This window comes from Ixodes scapularis, unplaced genomic scaffold (genome assembly GCF_016920785.2).
Source record: "Ixodes scapularis isolate PalLabHiFi unplaced genomic scaffold, ASM1692078v2 PGA_scaffold9__187_contigs__length_104089568, whole genome shotgun sequence".
Classification (NCBI taxonomy): domain Eukaryota; kingdom Metazoa; phylum Arthropoda; class Arachnida; order Ixodida; family Ixodidae; genus Ixodes; species Ixodes scapularis.
This window is the reverse complement of record NW_024609884.1, coordinates 86,801,787-86,822,222: the sequence shown is the minus strand read 5'-3', so window position 1 is coordinate 86,822,222 and position 20,436 is coordinate 86,801,787. Positions and strand designations below refer to the sequence as shown.

Below are 20,436 nucleotides of genomic sequence, written 5' to 3'. Positions count from 1 at the left end.
ACATACACAAGCCATTAGCTAGCATACACAAAGCTTGAAAAAAAAAAAAGTGTAGAAAAAATGTAGTACAACGTACCGCTAAACAGTCGAAATTGGCCGATACGAGGCGATTAATATATGTGCCAGAAAGGAAAGAGATTTTTTAATCTTTCGGCTTTTGGTAGGTTGTTCTTTTGCCAAAAGTTAACAAAGTTCAGGTTTTGATCCCCTAACTCGTGGTCTGTTGAGCTACGACAGGGTGACCACACTGGCCGCACCTGTAGTGCGGCCAGTTGTATAAAATACGGATTTGGAGAAGAGGCTTTTTGCAGTTACGCTGTCCACCAACTGCCCACTTATTGTCGTTCTTTAGAGTCCTTTCTGGCGTTCTCTCGAGAAGCCCCGTCCAATCCAAAGGCAGCTGAACACACTCACTTGAGGTGGAGGCCCATCTTGTTTCGTTCGTCCAAGAGCTGCAGCGTCTTGTCCGCATATTCTGGCGAGAGAAACATTTGTCAAGGTTCGCTCGAACAATGGTTTAAGGAACCATAAAACTGCCTTGAACTGTTCCTCTCTTGGGAGGCAAGGGAGAACAAACCACACTTGCTGCATTCCATTGACCTGCACCAGCTGCACTCTGCCCAGTTCAAAATTCCCATTAAGTTCCAATTGAAATTTTATTGGTACCAATTGGGTTTTTGGACAACCAATTGGTCCCTGCCAATGGGAACTATTAGGAACTCATTCAGGTTCAAAAATAATTCCAATTGGTGAGACCCATTGGCCAGTGTGCTTCCAGTTGGAACCCACTAAAAGATTTTGGTTCCAGCTAAAACCAGCTAGAATTCCAATTGGATTTAATAAGAATTTTTAGCTGGGTGATCACACCGCCGTATTCGATTTACGAGGGCAGTCCATCTCAAAACAGGACCGGAAGTATGTTGCCCTGCACTTTTCTACACCTGTGAAGCCTGGTGCAGGTAAATTGAATGAGCCCACCGAAAGACTTATGTTCCCCAGACCTTATTTAAGAAAGGAAGGCTGATCATTCCCCGATCTAAACAAAACGTTTCAAAGCATTTTGAATTTGAGCTTGATGCTAGCCGAGGGAAAATGCATCACTGCACGCGTTAGCCTGAGCTATAATGTTTACTTCGTGTACAATTTTCTCCCTGTAATAATCAAGCAAGACTAACGATATTTCAAATTTAAAAAAAATTAAAAACTGAAAGACGTTTACAACTTCCCGGAATGCTGAATTAGAGTGCAGCTCTTGAGGAGGAGGGGAAAGTAGAGAGGAGAATATGCCCCTCCTCCCCCCCTCTGTGCCCTCTCCTCCTCCCCGTTTCCTCCATCCTCCTTCTCCTCCCCCTCCCTGTCTCCTCCCTTGTGACGTCATTTGTGACCCTCATGACGTCACTCTTGAAAGCCTCGTGAAGGTTGTGACCTTCACGAGTGTCACTCGTGACCCTAGTGGCCCTCGTGATGCCACATGCGACGTCAGGTGAGAAGTCATTATGGGAAACGTCCCATAATGCAATGCACAATTACGCCGACGGCAATGCCGCTCAAGCCGTAAACCGCCGCCTAAGAGCTGCGCTCTAAAATCCGGACTGATTTCAATGGCTAGGGCCTTGAATTCATACATTTCCTGAAAGCTGGTCGTTATAACCGATAGGTCGTTATATTTGGGATCATTATAAGTGAGTTTGGCTGTACTTAGTTTCAAGCTCTTCTTTTTTAAGCATTGTATCGTATTGCGCTTTACAAGATAGCCACGCGGTGAAGCGAAGAAGTGCTCGCGCTACCAACGCGAGCGCATGGGACATGGTTCGGAGCTTTTGGACTGAAAGGAAACCGTAACAGAGCCGCACGGCAGGCCATTAAGGGACGATGCGAAAACTGCGCTACTATTGAGCTTGGCGGGAGAAGATGCCCCATCGAGGTCTTCAATAATTTCACATTCACCGAAGGGGAAAGCGCCAACAACTACGAGACCATCGTAAACAAGTTCGACAGATGGGAAGCTCAAGCGGACAAAATTTACGAGCGGTACATGTTCCGGAAAAGGATCCAGGCAGAAGGAGAGACCTTCGAGCAGTTCCTTTGAGACGTGAAGAAACGAGCACGTTCATGTAACTTCAGAGGGCTGACGGAGTCGATGATTCGCGACCAAGTTGTTTATCGGAATCAACGACGACCACCTAAGGGTGAAACTCCTGCGAGACAAGCAACTTACGCTGGCGAAGGTCGAACAAATGGGCAAAGCGTCCGAAGTAGCAGCCCTTCAAAATGAAGCCTGGGGGCAGAAAGAGGAACAGGTAGATCCCATGAAAATAATGACGGCAACGAGAGAACTACACAAGAAATTCAAGTGTTCCATGTGCGGCCAGGAGCACAAGCCACGTAGCTGCCCGACACAGTCAGCCAAACAAACCCTATATCTTGAGCCCAACACCGGAGTTTCCATGGTACAGGGTTGGTGCTTATCTGTACCAGTATGGAAGGAACTTTCCAACTTTCCAGAAGTGGAGGAACTAAACGACACGTCGTCAAGCACAGTCATCGAGAGGATAGGGGCCATATTTGGGAGATACAGCATCCCAGTCAAAGTATGCACTGACAATGAACCCCAGTTTTCAAGTCAAGAGTTCACCTTATTTGCTTGCAAGTATGACTTCAGACACACAACATCAAGCCCTGAGTTCCCTCGGTCAAACGGTTTATCAGAGAAAGGCGTGCAGGTAGTGAAGCGGATCCTCAAGAAGACAAAAGAGAGCCGAGAAGATTTTTGGCTGAGTTTGCTGAGCTATAGATCAACCCCACTAGAAGACAAACGTTCACCAGGGGAGCTGCTGCAAGGAGGATGGCTGAGGTCAAGTCTTCCGGACTTTGGTGACCACTCAGGTTTGAAGGCGCAGAAGCACGTCCAGAGCGAGCATTCCAGACGTCCACTTCCACCATTGGAAGAGGGCCAGGTCGTCAGAGTCAAAAAGAGGCGGTTGTCTAAGACGGCAAAAGTCGTCGCCAAGACACGCCCGAGGTCGTACCAAGTTTTAACCAAGGACGGCAGGGTTATTCGGAGGAACAGGCAACATATACTAACGACAAGCGAGCCTTTCAGACCGAACACACTGCAAGATGACACCTCGGACGAGGGAACTCATATAGACTTACCGCCGGTGGCATCACCGGGCCATCAGGATGCTTTAGTGCCTTTAAGCAGGCATTCACACCCTCCTCCACGAAGATCCCAGCGACAAACAAGGCCTCCTACGCGACTACGCTATGACTGTACCTTTAATCAAGTGCCTTGATGTGTTTTCTTTTTTTTTTTCATTTTCATAACTAACGTAACTGCAATGTAACCAAATTTTATAAAAACAAAAAGGGGGGGGGATGTATTGTATTGCGCTATACAAGATAACCACGCAGTGAAGTGAAGAAGTGCTCACGCTACCAACGCGAGCGCCCGGGACATGGTTCGGAGCTTTTGGACTGAAAGGACACACGCTGGTCACAGTGCTAAATAACATTGAACTGATATTGATGTCTTAAGAATAAACATTGATACAAGCATCAGATTAATACATGCTTTCAACTCGAACCTTGAGAAGTGGAAAAGCATAAAAAGTTCTGTGCCTAGATCCCTAAAAAGAGGGAAATATAAAAGGAGAGAGCAGTCACCGCTGAGTGCCTTGCACTTCCTGCGGTAGAGGAGCCAGAGGCCGCCGACGAGCTTGCTGCGCAGCCGAAGGGAGGAGCGCAGCAAAGCCCTCCCTCCCAGGCCATGGGCCAGCTCCTCGCTCAGGTCCTTGCTGCTCACGGGGAGACGTGAACGGCACGAGTGCCATTCATTCTACACAAGCTGCAAAACTTGTATACTTTTTTTTTCTAAGAATCACCTCGCTGTCTGCTCTTACCTCTTAGCACGTGCATCACACCACTTCATTTGTTTCTTATATCAAAATACCATCATTTCCTCGTGCGACTATGATACGAGAGGGCATAGACGTTTTCTACAAATTTACCAAAAAAAAACAAAAAAAAAATTATAATTTTTCTTGGACAAGTTGGCCAAATTGGCAAAAACAAATACAAAGGGTCAAGCTAAGTGGTACTCAGCAATAGGCTACTTTGACTAAGTACCACATAGAGCAACAGGTGCCAATGTGAAGAGGTCAACTCTGCCCTCCTTGCTTGCGCTACCCTCCCCCACCATTGCCATGCCAGAAATGCACCCAAAACCTGAGATAGCTGCCATTAAAATGCACAATTCTGCATTAAAAAAAAAAAAGAAAATTGTGGAGGGGGGTGTTTTTAATTTATCTGTTAAAATTTAACAACTTTTACAGGGCTTTCCTGGTTATCCCAGCACAATTTCCAACTGATTGGGAGAAAAAAAGTGTTATGGTTTCTGGATTGCAATCCCCCATAAACAATTTTTCAGTAATAACAGCAATAATTTTGAAAAAAACGACCCAAATATTAACCATTTCTAAAACCCAAGACAAAGGCTAAAAAAGGGCAAATGTTAGTAGTATCTGTGTTTGAGATGTCTTGTGTTTGTCCCTTTTTTATAGCCTAGCTCAGTCTTGGGTTTTAGAGATGTTTAACTTTAACCAGCTCGCCTGCCTTATTACGTTGTCTTCGATCCAAATATACAGATTTTTTTATACACTTTTGCAAGTCCACCCTCAGGGTGCTGCCATCTTGCTCAGTTGGGGTGCGCTAGGACGCTGTCATAGGTTCGTGGGGATGTCGTGTCATAAATAATGAGAACGAGACCATTTGCTTTGAGAATTGTTTAAACAAAGAAGATATAAAGAAAAATATTTACAGCAATGGTATTAGTAAAGGTTCTACAAAAATATTTACAACAGCGGTATCAGTAGACGTTATACACGCGGCTTTCACAGATCTTAATGTCAATAGAAAAAATACGTTAGGACTTGAAGTGTTATGTCATTTCGACGGTGATGATGGCTGGACGGGTCCTTGAGTTTTCGGCCTTGTGGAACCGGGGCCAGCTCAGCGGGAGCGGTGGCCAGGCAGACGGATTCTTGAGTCCCCGGCGTTAGGCCTTCAAGTGTTCTGTCATTTCGACGGTGATGATGGCTGGGCGGGTCCCTGAGTTTTCGGCCTTGTGGAACCAGGGCACTCAGCGGGAGCGGTGGCCAGGCAGACGGATTCTTGAGTCCCTGGCGTTAGGCCAAGTGTTCTGTCATTTCGACGGTGATGATGGCTGGGCGGGGCCCTGAGTTTTCGGCCTTGTGGAACCAGGGCAAACTCAGCAGGAGCAGTGGCCAGGCAGACGGATTCTTGAGTTTCCGGAGTTAGGCCTTGTAGTGTTCCACCATTGCAATAATAAAGATGGCTGAGCGGGTGAACTGTTGGGTTCCGGGTCTTCAGAAGCCCGGACAAACCCAGCGAGGGCGGTGGGCAGGCTGACAGGTCCCTGAGTTCCCGGCCTTGTGGCCGGAGTCTTGAGTTCCCGGCCTAGTCGAATCGGGAAAAACTCAGCGGTAACGGTGACCAAGCAAGCAGGGTCCTGAGTTCCCGGCCTAGTCGAACCAGGATGAACTCATCGGTCGACAAACTCCTTGGACCGCTCGTCGTCTTCTCCCTTTTTTTCCGTTCTTCCCCGCTCGTGCTTTTTCTCCGGCCATCGACGGTATATCTCGTCACACGCGGAGCCGTGTCATGGCGAAAACATCTGTAGCCCAATGATGGTTCTCGGCCGCGCGCATCACAGACGCGTCATAATCCAATTACAAAGCCTCGCTAAGGCGTCATAATCAGATTATGGTCGCGCATAAAGCACACCCCAACTCAGCAAGATGGCAGTGCCCTGAGGCCGGATTTGCAAACATGTATATGTATTGTAACGAGTTTGCATCACCTGCTATGTGAAGACTACTCATCTGTATGATTTTAAGAAGCATTCATTGTGAAAGACATTAACAGCCTTGGCCGTAATATGGCAACAGAAAGGTCACTGCTGGATGTATGATTCCGGGATCCCAAGGAAGTGGCTGAAGCGATTGAAAATCTCAGGAAACTATTGGGAGCACAGCAGTAGAGAATCTTGGATGAGGAACTACCAAGGAAGTTGAAAATCTGCTAGGCACTTATTTGTAGTACAGTCATGTCCCGTAAATATGAACACCTTCATTCCCCAGAAAAACCGTTCGTAGTGAGAGTCGTCCATAAAACGGCACGCGACGGGCCTTCCCAAAAGTAGGGGGGCGAGAGCGTAGGTGGCGTCAGTTGGAGAAGAGGGAAAGGAAGGACTCGTATCATTGTTTGTGTCCCAGATGGCTCCCCCAGAGCCTGTCACTCATAATTTGTACAAAAGCAGTCTCTCTCTTGCCCATGTCTTGGACAATGCTGCACACACCCCATGCTGCACGCACCCCTCCGACCTGCAGATTGGCTCGCTTGGACCGTGTCCTTCGCCATTTGCCAAGTTACGGTGGAACTGAGTGGAGGAAAAGTTAGCTTGGTGGGCCCAGAGCTACTCTCCTATTCCCCAAACCGAGTCAACAGTCAGGTGACCTAGCTGCTTTCGGGTTCATTCTTCTTTGTTCCTGGTTGTAGGTCACACAACATCTCAAGCAACAATGGATAGCAAGCGGTAATCACTGGGGATGCTGCAAACTTTTTTCGAACTGAAGGTTCGATGATCGAATCAAGCGGTTCGAAAGATTTCGAATTTTCAAACTTTCCATATCCAGAAGTTCGACTGAAATTGAATTTGCAAACTTGCTAAACTAAGAAGTTGAACGCTTTTCGAAATTTCGAACTTTGCACGTTTAGAAATGCAATGTTTTTCGAACCTTCGAACTTATTACGCTAAAAAGTTAGACCTTTTTCTGACTTTCGAATTTATTACGCTGCAAAATTCGATGCTTGTCGAAGTTTTGAACTTGATAGAGTAAAAACATTTGAATGATTTTTGAACTTTCAAATTTTTTGCACTAAAAAGTTTGAAGTTTTTGAACTTCCTACGCTAAGAAATTCGACAATTTTCAAACTTTCGAACTTATTAATCTAAAGAATTAGAAAAATTTTGAACATTTGAATCCTGAAAAGTCAGAAGTTCAATGAACTTCTAACTTTTAGGGTAAAAGTTCGAAGTTCATCGAACTTCAAAAAACCGGCGGGAGGTATCATTTGGAATCAAGCAGGGAAGTACATTCATAATTTTTTTCTCTCGCATTTTGACATGCAATGTTGCATTCCTTGCGAAAGGCAATGCCGTCTATTTCAATGTTCTGGCATGCTTAGTTTTAAAGAAATAGATTTCCAAAGGAGTGAGGAAGGACGATGAGTTTATGACAATTGTCGTTTTTGCCATATTTGAAGCGCGCTATAGCCGAAGCCATTCATGATAGAGATGTTAAACTTTTTAAGAATGATCTATGTATAGCCTGGGTAAGTGCCGTTTTAAGATATGATTATTGCTCAAGATGAAGTTCGAAGAAATGTCAAAATATGTATCTACAGGCAATTATGCCCTAAACTTGGTATTTTTTTCGTCTCAATTGTTTGAGGTATCGCATTTAAATTAACACCACAAACGGTACATATCATTGCCATCTGCAGAATACTAAATAATGTATTTATTGTTTTTTGTTGTTTTTTTCACGTTGAGGAATAAATTAACTGAAATTTCTAATATTGTACAACATCAACACGTCATTAAAAAAAGCCTTTTTTTATTTTTTGTTCCTGGGACTTGCTTATTTTAGTATGTACAGATTTTGGCAGGAGAAACTTGTTTCAAAGTTGTGGGCCTCTGAATATGCAAGAATACAACACTTCCACAGGTTCTTAATAGTTTTTCTTTTTTTTTTATCCCGCTTTTTATTCTTGCATTTATTGTTATGTTGATTTTTTTTTTCTTTTTGACCAATGGCACAGTTATTTAGTTTGAAAAGACATAGCTTTGCACTTCCAAACCCCTAAGCATGCGACGAGTAGTGCCTTCTGACGAGTAAAAATGACCACCTATGCAATCCTTTTATGCAGTAAAGAGCGACAGTAGATATACATCTGCATAAATAATTTTAGATTAAAATAAGCTCGACAACACCCTCTTTCCCCGTATTGTTTTCTTTAAAGTCCGACCTACAGAATCGTCTTCTACCGGGGAAAAAGCCCGGTTCCCAGTTTCCTTCTCTCCATTCCCACTCGCCCACTTTTCCCTCCTCCCCACACAAGAGCGGATCTCTGAACCACTCCCGGTAAAGAGGACGGTCTCCCTCTTTCTCAAATGAAATGCAGAAACTGAGGGAGTTTCCTTCTTTCTGCTTGTTGGTCGGCCTTTAAGAAAGGAAAAGAGGGTACATTGTTTTTGTTATCTTAATTAAAGTCCGACCTACAGAAACGTCTTCTACCGGGGAAAAAACCGGTTCCCAGTTTCCTTCTGTCCCATTCCCACTTGCCCACTTTTGCCCTTCTCTCCACACAAGTGCGGATCTCTGAACTACTCCCGCTAGAGAGAAGGAGGGTCTCCCTCTTTCTCAAATGGAACGGAGGAACTGAGGAAGAGTTTCCTTTTCTCTGCTTGTCGGTCGGCCTTTAAGAAAGGAAAAGAGGGTACATTGTTTTTGTTATCTTAATTAAAGTCCGACCTACAGAAACGTCTTCTACCGGGGAAAAAAACCGGTTCCCAGTTTCCTTCTGTCCCATTCCCACTTGCCCACTTTTGCCCTTCTCTCCACACAAGTGTGGATCTCTGAACTACTCCCGGTAGAGAGGAGGAGGGTCCCCTCTTTCTCAAATGGAACGGAGAAATTGAGGGAGAGTTTCCTTCTCCCCGCTTGTTGGTCGGCCTTTAAGAAAGGAAAAGAGGGTACATTGTTTTTGTTATCTTAATTAAAGTCCAACCTACAGAATCGTCTTCTACCGGGGAAAAAAACCGGTTCCCAGTTTCCTTCTCTCCATTCCTACTTGCCCACTTTTGCCCTCCTCTCCACACAAGAGCGGATCTCTGAACCACTCTTGGTAGGGAGGAGGAGGGTCTCCCTCTTTCTCAAATGGAACGGAGGAATTGAGGGAGAGTTTCCTTCTCTCCGCTTGTTGGTCGGCCTTTAAGAAAGGAAAAGAGGGTACATTGTTTTTGTTATCTTAATTAAAGTCCGACCTACAGAAACGTCTTCTACCGGGGAAAAAACCGGTTCCCAGTTTCCTTCTGTCCCATTCCCACTTGCCCACTTTTGCCCTTCTCTCCACACAAGTGCGGATCTCTGAACCACTCTTGGTAGGGAGGAGGAGGGTCTCCCTCTTTCTCAAATGGAACGGAGGAATTGAGGGAGAGTTTCCTTCTCTCCGCTTGTTGGTCGGCCTTTAAGAAAGGAAAAGAGGGTACATTGTTTTTGTTATCTTAATTAAAGTCCGACCTACAGAAACGTCTTCTACCGGGGAAAAAACCGGTTCCCAGTTTCCTTCTGTCCCATTCCCACTTGCCCACTTTTGCCCTTCTCTCCACACAAGTGCGGATCTCTGAACTACTCCCGCTAGAGAGAAGGAGGGTCTCCCTCTTTCTCAAATGGAACGGAGGAACTGAGGAAGAGTTTCCTTTTCTCTGCTTGTCGGTCGGCCTTTAAGAAAGGAAAAGAGGGTACATTGTTTTTGTTATCTTAATTAAAGTCCGACCTACAGAATCGTCTTCTACCGGGGAAAAAAACCGGTTCCCAGTTTCCTTCTGTCCCATTCCCACTTGCCCACTTTTGCCCTTCTCTCCACACAAGAGCGGATCTCTGAACCACTCTTGGTAGGGAGGAGGAGGGTCTCCCTCTTTCTCAAATGGAACGGAGGAATTGAGGGAGAGTTTCCTTCTCTCCGCTTGTTGGTCGGCCTTTAAGAAAGGAAAAGAGGGTACATTGTTTTTGTTATCTTAATTAAAGTCCGACCTACAGAAACGTCTTCTACCGGGGAAAAAAACCGGTTCCCAGTTTCCTTCTGTCCCATTCCCACTTGCCCACTTTTGCCCTTCTCTCCACACAAGTGCGGATCTCTGAACTACTCCCGCTAGAGAGAAGGAGGGTCTCCCTCTTTCTCAAATGGAACGGAGGAACTGAGGAAGAGTTTCCTTTTCTCTGCTTGTTGGTCGGCCTTTAAGAAAGGAAAAGAGGGTACATTGTTTTTGTTATCTTAATTAAAGTCCGACCTACAGAAACGTCTTCTACTGAGGAAAAAACCGGTTCCCAGTTTCCTTCTGTCCCATTCCCACTTGCCCACTTTTGCCCTTCTCTCCACACAAGTGCGGATCTCTGAACCACTCTTGGTAGGGAGGAGGAGGGTCTCCCTCTTTCTCAAATGGAACGGAGGAATTGAGGGAGAGTTTCCTTCTCTCCGCTTGTCGGTCGGCCTTTAAGAAAGGAAAAGAGGGTACATTGTTTTTGTTATCTTAATTAAAGTCCGACCTACAGAATCGTCTTCTACCGGGGAAAAAAACCGGTTCCCAGTTTCCTTCTGTCCCATTCCCACTTGCCCACTTTTGCCCTTCTCTCCACACAAGAGCGGATCTCTGAACCACTCTTGGTAGGGAGGAGGAGGGTCTCCCTCTTTCTCAAATGGAACGGAGGAATTGAGGGAGAGTTTCCTTCTCTCCGCTTGTTGGTCGGCCTTTAAGAAAGGAAAAGAGGGTACATTGTTTTTGTTATCTTAATTAAAGTCCGACCTACAGAATCGTCTTCTACCGGGGAAAAAAACCGGTTCCCAGTTTCCTTCTGTCCCATTCCCACTTGCCCACTTTTGCCCTTCTCTCCACACAAGTGCGGATCTCTGAACTACTCCCGCTAGAGAGAAGGAGGGTCTCCCTCTTTCTCAAATGGAACGGAGGAACTGAGGAAGAGTTTCCTTTTCTCTGCTTGTTGGTCGGCCTTTAAGAAAGGAAAAGAGGGTACATTGTTTTTGTTATCTTAATTAAAGTCCGACCTACAGAAACGTCTTCTACCGGGGAAAAAACCGGTTCCCAGTTTCCTTCTGTCCCATTCCCACTTGCCCACTTTTGCCCTTCTCTCCACACAAGTGCGGATCTCTGAACCACTCTTGGTAGGGAGGAGGAGGGTCTCCCTCTTTCTCAAATGGAACGGAGGAATTGAGGGAGAGTTTCCTTCTCTCCGCTTGTCGGTCGGCCTTTAAGAAAGGAAAAGAGGGTACATTGTTTTTGTTATCTTAATTAAAGTCCGACCTACAGAATCGTCTTCTACCGGGGAAAAAAACCGGTTCCCAGTTTCCTTCTGTCCCATTCCCACTTGCCCACTTTTGCCCTTCTCTCCACACAAGTGCGGATCTCTGAACTACTCCCGCTAGAGAGAAGGAGGGTCTCCCTCTTTCTCAAATGGAACGGAGGAACTGAGGAAGAGTTTCCTTTTCTCTGCTTGTCGGTCGGCCTTTAAGAAAGGAAAAGAGGGTACATTGTTTTTGTTATCTTAATTAAAGTCCGACCTACAGAATCGTCTTCTACCGGGGAAAAAAACCGGTTCCCAGTTTCCTTCTGTCCCATTCCCACTTGCCCACTTTTGCCCTTCTCTCCACACAAGAGCGGATCTCTGAACCACTCTTGGTAGGGAGGAGGAGGGTCTCCCTCTTTCTCAAATGGAACGGAGGAATTGAGGGAGAGTTTCCTTCTCTCCGCTTGTTGGTCGGCCTTTAAGAAAGGAAAAGAGGGTACATTGTTTTTGTTATCTTAATTAAAGTCCGACCTACAGAATCGTCTTCTACCGGGGAAAAAGCCCGGTTCCCAGTTTCCTTCTCTCCATTCCTACTTGCCCACTTTTGCCCTCCTCTCCACACAAGAGCGGATCTCTGAACCACTCTTGGTAGGGAGGAGGAGGGTCTCCCTCTTTCTCAAATGGAACGGAGGAATTGAGGGAGAGTTTCCTTCTCTCCGCTTGTTGGTCGGCCTTTAAGAAAGGAAAAGAGGGTACATTGTTTTTGTTATCTTAATTAAAGTCCGACCTACAGAAACGTCTTCTACTGAGGAAAAAACCGGTTCCCAGTTTCCTTCTGTCCCATTCCCACTTGCCCACTTTTGCCCTTCTCTCCACACAAGTGCGGATCTCTGAACCACTCTTGGTAGGGAGGAGGGTCTCCCTCTTTCTCAAATGGAACGGAGGAATTGAGGGAGTTTCCTTCTCTCCGCTTGTCGGTCGGCCTTTAAGAAAGGAAAAGAGGGTACATTGTTTTTGTTATCTTAATTAAAGTCCGACCTACAGAATCGTCTTCTACCGGGGAAAAAAACCGGTTCCCAGTTTCCTTCTGTCCCATTCCCACTTGCCCACTTTTGCCCTTCTCTCCACACAAGAGCGGATCTCTGAACCACTCTTGGTAGGGAGGAGGAGGGTCTCCCTCTTTCTCAAATGGAACGGAGGAATTGAGGGAGAGTTTCCTTCTCTCCGCTTGTTGGTCGGCCTTTAAGAAAGGAAAAGAGGGTACATTGTTTTTGTTATCTTAATTAAAGTCCGACCTACAGAATCGTCTTCTACCGGGGAAAAAAACCGGTTCCCAGTTTCCTTCTGTCCCATTCCCACTTGCCCACTTTTGCCCTTCTCTCCACACAAGTGCGGATCTCTGAACTACTCCCGCTAGAGAGAAGGAGGGTCTCCCTCTTTCTCAAATGGAACGGAGGAACTGAGGAAGAGTTTCCTTTTCTCTGCTTGTTGGTCGGCCTTTAAGAAAGGAAAAGAGGGTACATTGTTTTTGTTATCTTAATTAAAGTCCGACCTACAGAAACGTCTTCTACCGGGGAAAAAACCGGTTCCCAGTTTCCTTCTGTCCCATTCCCACTTGCCCACTTTTGCCCTTCTCTCCACACAAGTGCGGATCTCTGAACCACTCTTGGTAGGGAGGAGGAGGGTCTCCCTCTTTCTCAAATGGAACGGAGGAATTGAGGGAGAGTTTCCTTCTCTCCGCTTGTCGGTCGGCCTTTAAGAAAGGAAAAGAGGGTACATTGTTTTTGTTATCTTAATTAAAGTCCGACCTACAGAATCGTCTTCTACCGGGGAAAAAAACCGGTTCCCAGTTTCCTTCTGTCCCATTCCCACTTGCCCACTTTTGCCCTTCTCTCCACACAAGTGCGGATCTCTGAACTACTCCCGCTAGAGAGAAGGAGGGTCTCCCTCTTTCTCAAATGGAACGGAGGAACTGAGGAAGAGTTTCCTTTTCTCTGCTTGTCGGTCGGCCTTTAAGAAAGGAAAAGAGGGTACATTGTTTTTGTTATCTTAATTAAAGTCCGACCTACAGAATCGTCTTCTACCGGGGAAAAAAACCGGTTCCCAGTTTCCTTCTGTCCCATTCCCACTTGCCCACTTTTGCCCTTCTCTCCACACAAGTGCGGATCTCTGAACTACTCCCGCTAGAGAGAAGGAGGGTCTCCCTCTTTCTCAAATGGAACGGAGGAACTGAGGAAGAGTTTCCTTTTCTCTGCTTGTCGGTCGGCCTTTAAGAAAGGAAAAGAGGGTACATTGTTTTTGTTATCTTAATTAAAGTCCGACCTACAGAATCGTCTTCTACCGGGGAAAAAAACCGGTTCCCAGTTTCCTTCTGTCCCATTCCCACTTGCCCACTTTTGCCCTTCTCTCCACACAAGAGCGGATCTCTGAACCACTCTTGGTAGGGAGGAGGAGGGTCTCCCTCTTTCTCAAATGGAACGGAGGAATTGAGGGAGAGTTTCCTTCTCTCCGCTTGTTGGTCGGCCTTTAAGAAAGGAAAAGAGGGTACATTGTTTTTGTTATCTTAATTAAAGTCCGACCTACAGAATCGTCTTCTACCGGGGAAAAAGCCCGGTTCCCAGTTTCCTTCTCTCCATTCCTACTTGCCCACTTTTGCCCTCCTCTCCACACAAGAGCGGATCTCTGAACCACTCTTGGTAGGGAGGAGGAGGGTCTCCCTCTTTCTCAAATGGAACGGAGGAATTGAGGGAGAGTTTCCTTCTCTCCGCTTGTTGGTCGGCCTTTAAGAAAGGAAAAGAGGGTACATTGTTTTTGTTATCTTAATTAAAGTCCGACCTACAGAAACGTCTTCTACCGGGGAAAAAACCGGTTCCCAGTTTCCTTCTGTCCCATTCCCACTTGCCCACTTTTGCCCTTCTCTCCACACAAGTGCGGATCTCTGAACCACTCTTGGTAGGGAGGAGGGTCTCCCTCTTTCTCAAATGGAACGGAGGAATTGAGGGAGAGTTTCCTTCTCTCCGCTTGTTGGTCGGCCTTTAAGAAAGGAAAAGAGGGTACATTGTTTTTGTTATCTTAATTAAAGTCCGATCTACAGAAACGTCTTCTACCGGGGAAAAAACCGGTTCCCAGTTTCCTTCTGTCCCATTCCCACTTGCCCACTTTTGCCCTTCTCTCCAAACAAGAGCGGATCTCTGAACCACTCTTGGTAGGGAGGAGGAGGGTCTCCCTCTTTCTCAAATGGAATGGAGGAATTGAGGGAGAGTTTCCTTCTCTCCGCTTGTTGGTCGGCCTTTAAGAAAGGAAAAGAGGGTACATTGCTTTTGTTATCTTAATTAAAGTCCGACCTACAAAATCGTCTTCTACTGAGGAAAAAACCGGTTCCCAGTTTCCTTCTCTCCATTCCTACTTGCCCACTTTTGCCCTCCTCTCCACACAAGAGCGGATCTCTGAACCACTCTTGGTAGGGAGGAGGAGGGTCTCCCTCTTTCTCAAATGGAACGGAGGAATTGAGGGAGAGTTTCCTTCTCTCCGCTTGTTGGTCGGCCTTTAAGAAAGGAAAAGAGGGTACATTGTTTTTGTTATCTTAATTAAAGTCCGACCTACAGAAACGTCTTCTACTGAGGAAAAAACCGGTTCCCAGTTTCCTTCTCTCCATTCCTACTTGCCCACTTTTGCCCTTCTCTCCACACAAGAGCGGATCTCTGAACCACTCTTGGTAGGGAGGAGGAGGGTCTCCCTCTTTCTCAAATGGAACGGAGGAATTGAGGGAGAGTTTCCTTCTCTCCGCTTGTTGGTCGGCCTTTAAGAAAGGAAAAGAGGGTACATTGCTTTTGTTATCTTAATTAAAGTCCGACCTACAGAAACGTCTTCTACTGAGGAAAAAACCGGTTCCCAGTTTCCTTCTGTCCCATTCCCACTTGCCCACTTTTGCCCTTCTCTCCACACAAGAGCGGATCTCTGAACCACTCTTGGTAGGGAGGAGGAGGGTCTCCCTCTTTCTCAAATGGAACGGAGGAATTGAGGGAGAGTTTCCTTCTCTCCGCTTGTTGGTCGGCCTTTAAGAAAGGAAAAGAGGGTACATTGTTTTTGTTATCTTAATTAAAGTCCGACCTACAGAAACGTCTTCTACTGAGGAAAAAACCGGTTCCCAGTTTCCTTCTGTCCCATTCCCACTTGCCCACTTTTGCCCTTCTCTCCACACAAGAGCGGATCTCTGAACCACTCTTGGTAGGGAGGAGGAGGGTCTCCCTCTTTCTCAAATGGAACGGAGGAATTGAGGGAGAGTTTCCTTCTCTCCGCTTGTTGGTCGGCCTTTAAGAAAGGAAAAGAGGGTACATTGCTTTTGTTATCTTAATTAAAGTCCGACCTACAAAATCGTCTTCTACTGAGGAAAAAACCGGTTCCCAGTTTCCTTCTCTCCATTCCTACTTGCCCACTTTTGCCCTCCTCTCCACACAAGTGTGGATCTCTGAACTACTCCCGGTAGGGAGGAGGAGGGTCCCCTCTTTCTCAAATGGAACGGAGAAATTGAGGGAGAGTTTCCTTCTCTCCGCTTGTTGGTCGGCCTTTAAGAAAGGAAAAGAGGGTACATTGTTTTTGTTATCTTAATTAAAGTCCGACCTACAGAATCGTCTTCTACCGGGGAAAAAGCCCGGTTCCCAGTTTCCTTCTCTCCATTCCTACTTGCCCACTTTTGCCCTCCTCTCCACACAAGAGCGGATCTCTGAACCACTCTTGGTAGGGAGGAGGAGGGTCTCCCTCTTTCTCAAATGGAACGGAGGAATTGAGGGAGAGTTTCCTTCTCTCCGCTTGTTGGTCGGCCTTTAAGAAAGGAAAAGAGGGTACATTGTTTTTGTTATCTTAATTAAAGTCCGACCTACAGAAACGTCTTCTACCGGGGAAAAAACCGGTTCCCAGTTTCCTTCTGTCCCATTCCCACTTGCCCACTTTTGCCCTTCTCTCCACACAAGTGCGGATCTCTGAACCACTCTTGGTAGGGAGGAGGAGGGTCTCCCTCTTTCTCAAATGGAACGGAGGAATTGAGGGAGAGTTTCCTTCTCTCCGCTTGTTGGTCGGCCTTTAAGAAAGGAAAAGAGGGTACATTGTTTTTGTTATCTTAATTAAAGTCCGACCTACAGAAACGTCTTCTACCGGGGAAAAAACCGGTTCCCAGTTTCCTTCTGTCCCATTCCCACTTGCCCACTTTTGCCCTTCTCTCCACACAAGAGCGGATCTCTGAACCACTCTTGGTAGGGAGGAGGAGGGTCTCCCTCTTTCTCAAATGGAACGGAGGAATTGAGGGAGAGTTTCCTTCTCTCCGCTTGTTGGTCGGCCTTTAAGAAAGGAAAAGAGGGTACATTGCTTTTGTTATCTTAATTAAAGTCCGACCTACAAAATCGTCTTCTACTGAGGAAAAAACCGGTTCCCAGTTTCCTTCTCTCCATTCCTACTTGCCCACTTTTGCCCTCCTCTCCACACAAGAGCGGATCTCTGAACCACTCTTGGTAGGGAGGAGGAGGGTCTCCCTCTTTCTCAAATGGAACGGAGGAATTGAGGGAGAGTTTCCTTCTCTCCGCTTGTTGGTCGGCCTTTAAGAAAGGAAAAGAGGGTACATTGTTTTTGTTATCTTAATTAAAGTCCGACCTACAGAAACGTCTTCTACTGAGGAAAAAACCGGTTCCCAGTTTCCTTCTCTCCATTCCTACTTGCCCACTTTTGCCCTTCTCTCCACACAAGAGCGGATCTCTGAACCACTCTTGGTAGGGAGGAGGAGGGTCTCCCTCTTTCTCAAATGGAACGGAGGAATTGAGGGAGAGTTTCCTTCTCTCCGCTTGTTGGTCGGCCTTTAAGAAAGGAAAAGAGGGTACATTGCTTTTGTTATCTTAATTAAAGTCCGACCTACAGAAACGTCTTCTACTGAGGAAAAAACCGGTTCCCAGTTTCCTTCTGTCCCATTCCCACTTGCCCACTTTTGCCCTTCTCTCCACACAAGAGCGGATCTCTGAACCACTCTTGGTAGGGAGGAGGAGGGTCTCCCTCTTTCTCAAATGGAACGGAGGAATTGAGGGAGAGTTTCCTTCTCTCCGCTTGTTGGTCGGCCTTTAAGAAAGGAAAAGAGGGTACATTGTTTTTGTTATCTTAATTAAAGTCCGACCTACAGAAACGTCTTCTACTGAGGAAAAAACCGGTTCCCAGTTTCCTTCTGTCCCATTCCCACTTGCCCACTTTTGCCCTTCTCTCCACACAAGAGCGGATCTCTGAACCACTCTTGGTAGGGAGGAGGAGGGTCTCCCTCTTTCTCAAATGGAACGGAGGAATTGAGGGAGAGTTTCCTTCTCTCCGCTTGTTGGTCGGCCTTTAAGAAAAGAAAAGAGGGTACATTGCTTTTGTTATCTTAATTAAAGTCCGACCTACAAAATCGTCTTCTACTGAGGAAAAAACCGGTTCCCAGTTTCCTTCTCTCCATTCCTACTTGCCCACTTTTGCCCTCCTCTTCACACAAGAGCGGATCTCTGAACCACTCTTGGTAGGGAGGAGGAGGGTCTCCCTCTTTCTCAAATGGAACGGAGGAATTGAGGGAGAGTTTCCTTCTCTCCGCTTGTTGGTCGGCCTTTAAGAAAGGAAAAGAGGGTACATTGTTTTTGTTATCTTAATTAAAGTCCGACCTACAGAAACGTCTTCTACCGGGGAAAAAACCGGTTCCCAGTTTCCTTCTGTCCCATTCCCACTTGCCCACTTTTGCCCTTCTCTCCACACAAGAGCGGATCTCTGAACCACTCTTGGTAGGGAGGAGGAGGGTCTCCCTCTTTCTCAAATGGAACGGAGGAATTGAGGGAGAGTTTCCTTCTCTCCGCTTGTTGGTCGGCCTTTAAGAAAGGAAAAGAGGGTACATTGCTTTTGTTATCTTAATTAAAGTCCGACCTACAAAATCGTCTTCTACTGAGGAAAAAACCGGTTCCCAGTTTCCTTCTCTCCATTCCTACTTGCCCACTTTTGCCCTCCTCTCCACACAAGAGCGGATCTCTGAACCACTCTTGGTAGGGAGGAGGAGGGTCTCCCTCTTTCTCAAATGGAACGGAGGAATTGAGGGAGAGTTTCCTTCTCTCCGTTTGTTGGTCGGCCTTTAAGAAAGGAAAAGAGGGTACATTGTTTTTGTTATCTTAATTAAAGTCCGACCTACAGAAACGTCTTCTACCGGGGAAAAAACCGGTTCCCAGTTTCCTTCTGTCCCATTCCCACTTGCCCACTTTTGCCCTTCTCTCCACACAAGAGCGGATCTCTGAACCACTCTTGGTAGGGAGGAGGAGGGTCTCCCTCTTTCTCAAATGGAACGGAGGAATTGAGGGAGAGTTTCCTTCTCTCCGCTTGTTGGTCGGCCTTTAAGAAAGGAAAAGAGGGTACATTGTTTTTGTTATCTTAATTAAAGTCCGACCTACAGAAACGTCTTCTACCGGGGAAAAAACTGGTTCCCAGTTTCCTTCTCTCCATTCCTACTTGCCCACTTTTGCCCTCCTCTCCACACAAGAGCGGATCTCTGAACCACTCTTGGTAGGGAGGAGGAGGGTCTCCCTCTTTCTCAAATGGAACGGAGAAATTGCGGGAGAGTTTCCTTCTCTCCGCCTGTTGGTCGGCCTTTAAGAAAGGAAAAGAGGGTACATTGTTTTTGTTATCTTAATTAAAGTCCGACCTACAAAATCGTCTTCTACTGAGGAAAAAACCGGTTCCCAGTTTCCTTCTCTCCATTCCTACTTGCCCACTTTTGCCCTCCTCTCCACACAAGAGCAGATCTCTGAACTACTCCTGGTAGGGAGGAGGAGGGTCTCCCTCTTTCTGAAATGAAAAGGAGGAACTGAGGGAGAGTTTCCTTCTCTCTGCTTGTTGGTCGGCCTTTAAGAAAGGAAAAGAGGGTACATTGTTTTTGTTATCTTAATTAAAATCCGACCTACAGAATCGTCTTCTACCGGGGAAAAAAACGGTTCCCAGTTTCCTTCTCTCCATTCCAACTCGCCCACTTTTGACCTCCTCTCCACACAAGAGCGGATCTCTGAACCACTCTCGGTAGGGAGGAGGAGGGTCTCCCTCTTTCTCAAATGGAACGGAGGAATTGAGGGAGAGTTTCCTTCTCTCTGCTTTTCGGTCGGCCTTTAAGAAAGGAAAAGAAAGGACATTGTTTTCATTATCTTAATTAAAGTCCGACCTACAGAATCGTGTTCTACCGGGGAAAAAACCGGTTCCCAGTTTCCTTCTCTCCATTCCAACTCGCCCACTTTTGCCCTCCTCTCCACACAAGACCGGATCTCTGAACTACTCCCGGTAAAGAGGAGGGTCTCCCTCTTTCTCAAATGAAATGGAGAAACTGAGGGAGTTTCCTTCTTTCTGCTTGTTGGTCGGCCTTTAAGAAAGGAAAAGAGGGTACATTGTTTTTGTTATCTTAATTAAAGTCCGACCTACAAAATCGTCTTCTACCGGGGAAAAAACCGGTTCCCAGTTTCCTTCTCTCTATTCCAACTCGCCCACTTTTGACCTCCTCTCCACACAAGAGCGGATCTCTGAACTACTCCCGGTAGAGAGGAGGAGGGTCCCCTCTTTCTCAAATGGAACGGAGAAATTGAGGGAGAGTTTCCTTCTCTCTGCTTGTTGGTCGGCCTTTAAGAAAGGAAAAGAGGGTACATTGTTTTTGTTATCTTAATTAAAGTCCGACCTACAGAATCGTCTTCTACCGGGGAAAAAACCGGTTCCCAGTTTCCTTCTCTCCATTCCTACTTGCCCACTTTTCCCTCCTCTCCACACAAGAGCAGATCTCTGAACTACTCCCGGTAGAAAGGAGGAGGGTCTCCCTCTTTCTCAAATGAAAAGGAGGAACTGAGCGAGAGTTTCCTTTTCTCTGCTTGTCGGTCGGCCTTTAAGAAAGGAAAAGAGGGTACATTGTTTTTGTTATCTTAATTAAAGTCCAACCTACAGAATCGTCTTCTACCGGGGAAAAAACCGGTTCCCAGTTTCCTTCTCTCCATTCCAACTCGCCCACTTTTGCCCTCCTCTCCACACAAAAGCGGATCTCTGAACCACTCTTGGTAGGGAGGAGGAGGGTCTCCCTCTTTCTCAAATGGAACGGAGAAATTGCGGGAGAGTTTCCTTCTCTCCGCCTGTTGGTCGGCCTTTAAGAAAGGAAAAGAGGGTACATTGTTTTTGTTATCTTAATTAAAGTCCGACCTACAAAATCGTCTTCTACTGAGGAAAAAACCGGTTCCCAGTTTCCTTCTCTCCATTCCTA

General features: G+C 46.3%; 1 protein-coding gene across 1 annotated transcript in view; it reads right to left on the bottom strand.

The window, feature by feature from the left end:
* Positions 1–20,436, bottom strand: part of LOC115319638 (proline-rich protein 36) — a 164,179-nt gene that overhangs the window by 82,862 nt on the left and 60,881 nt on the right. The window contains exons 4-5 of the mRNA XM_040216711.3: positions 3,667–3,797; positions 415–475 (exon numbers count right to left, since the gene is read on the bottom strand). Coding sequence (XP_040072645.1) covers positions 415–475; positions 3,667–3,797 — 192 coding nt within the window. The remainder of the gene's footprint in view (positions 1–414; positions 476–3,666; positions 3,798–20,436) is intronic.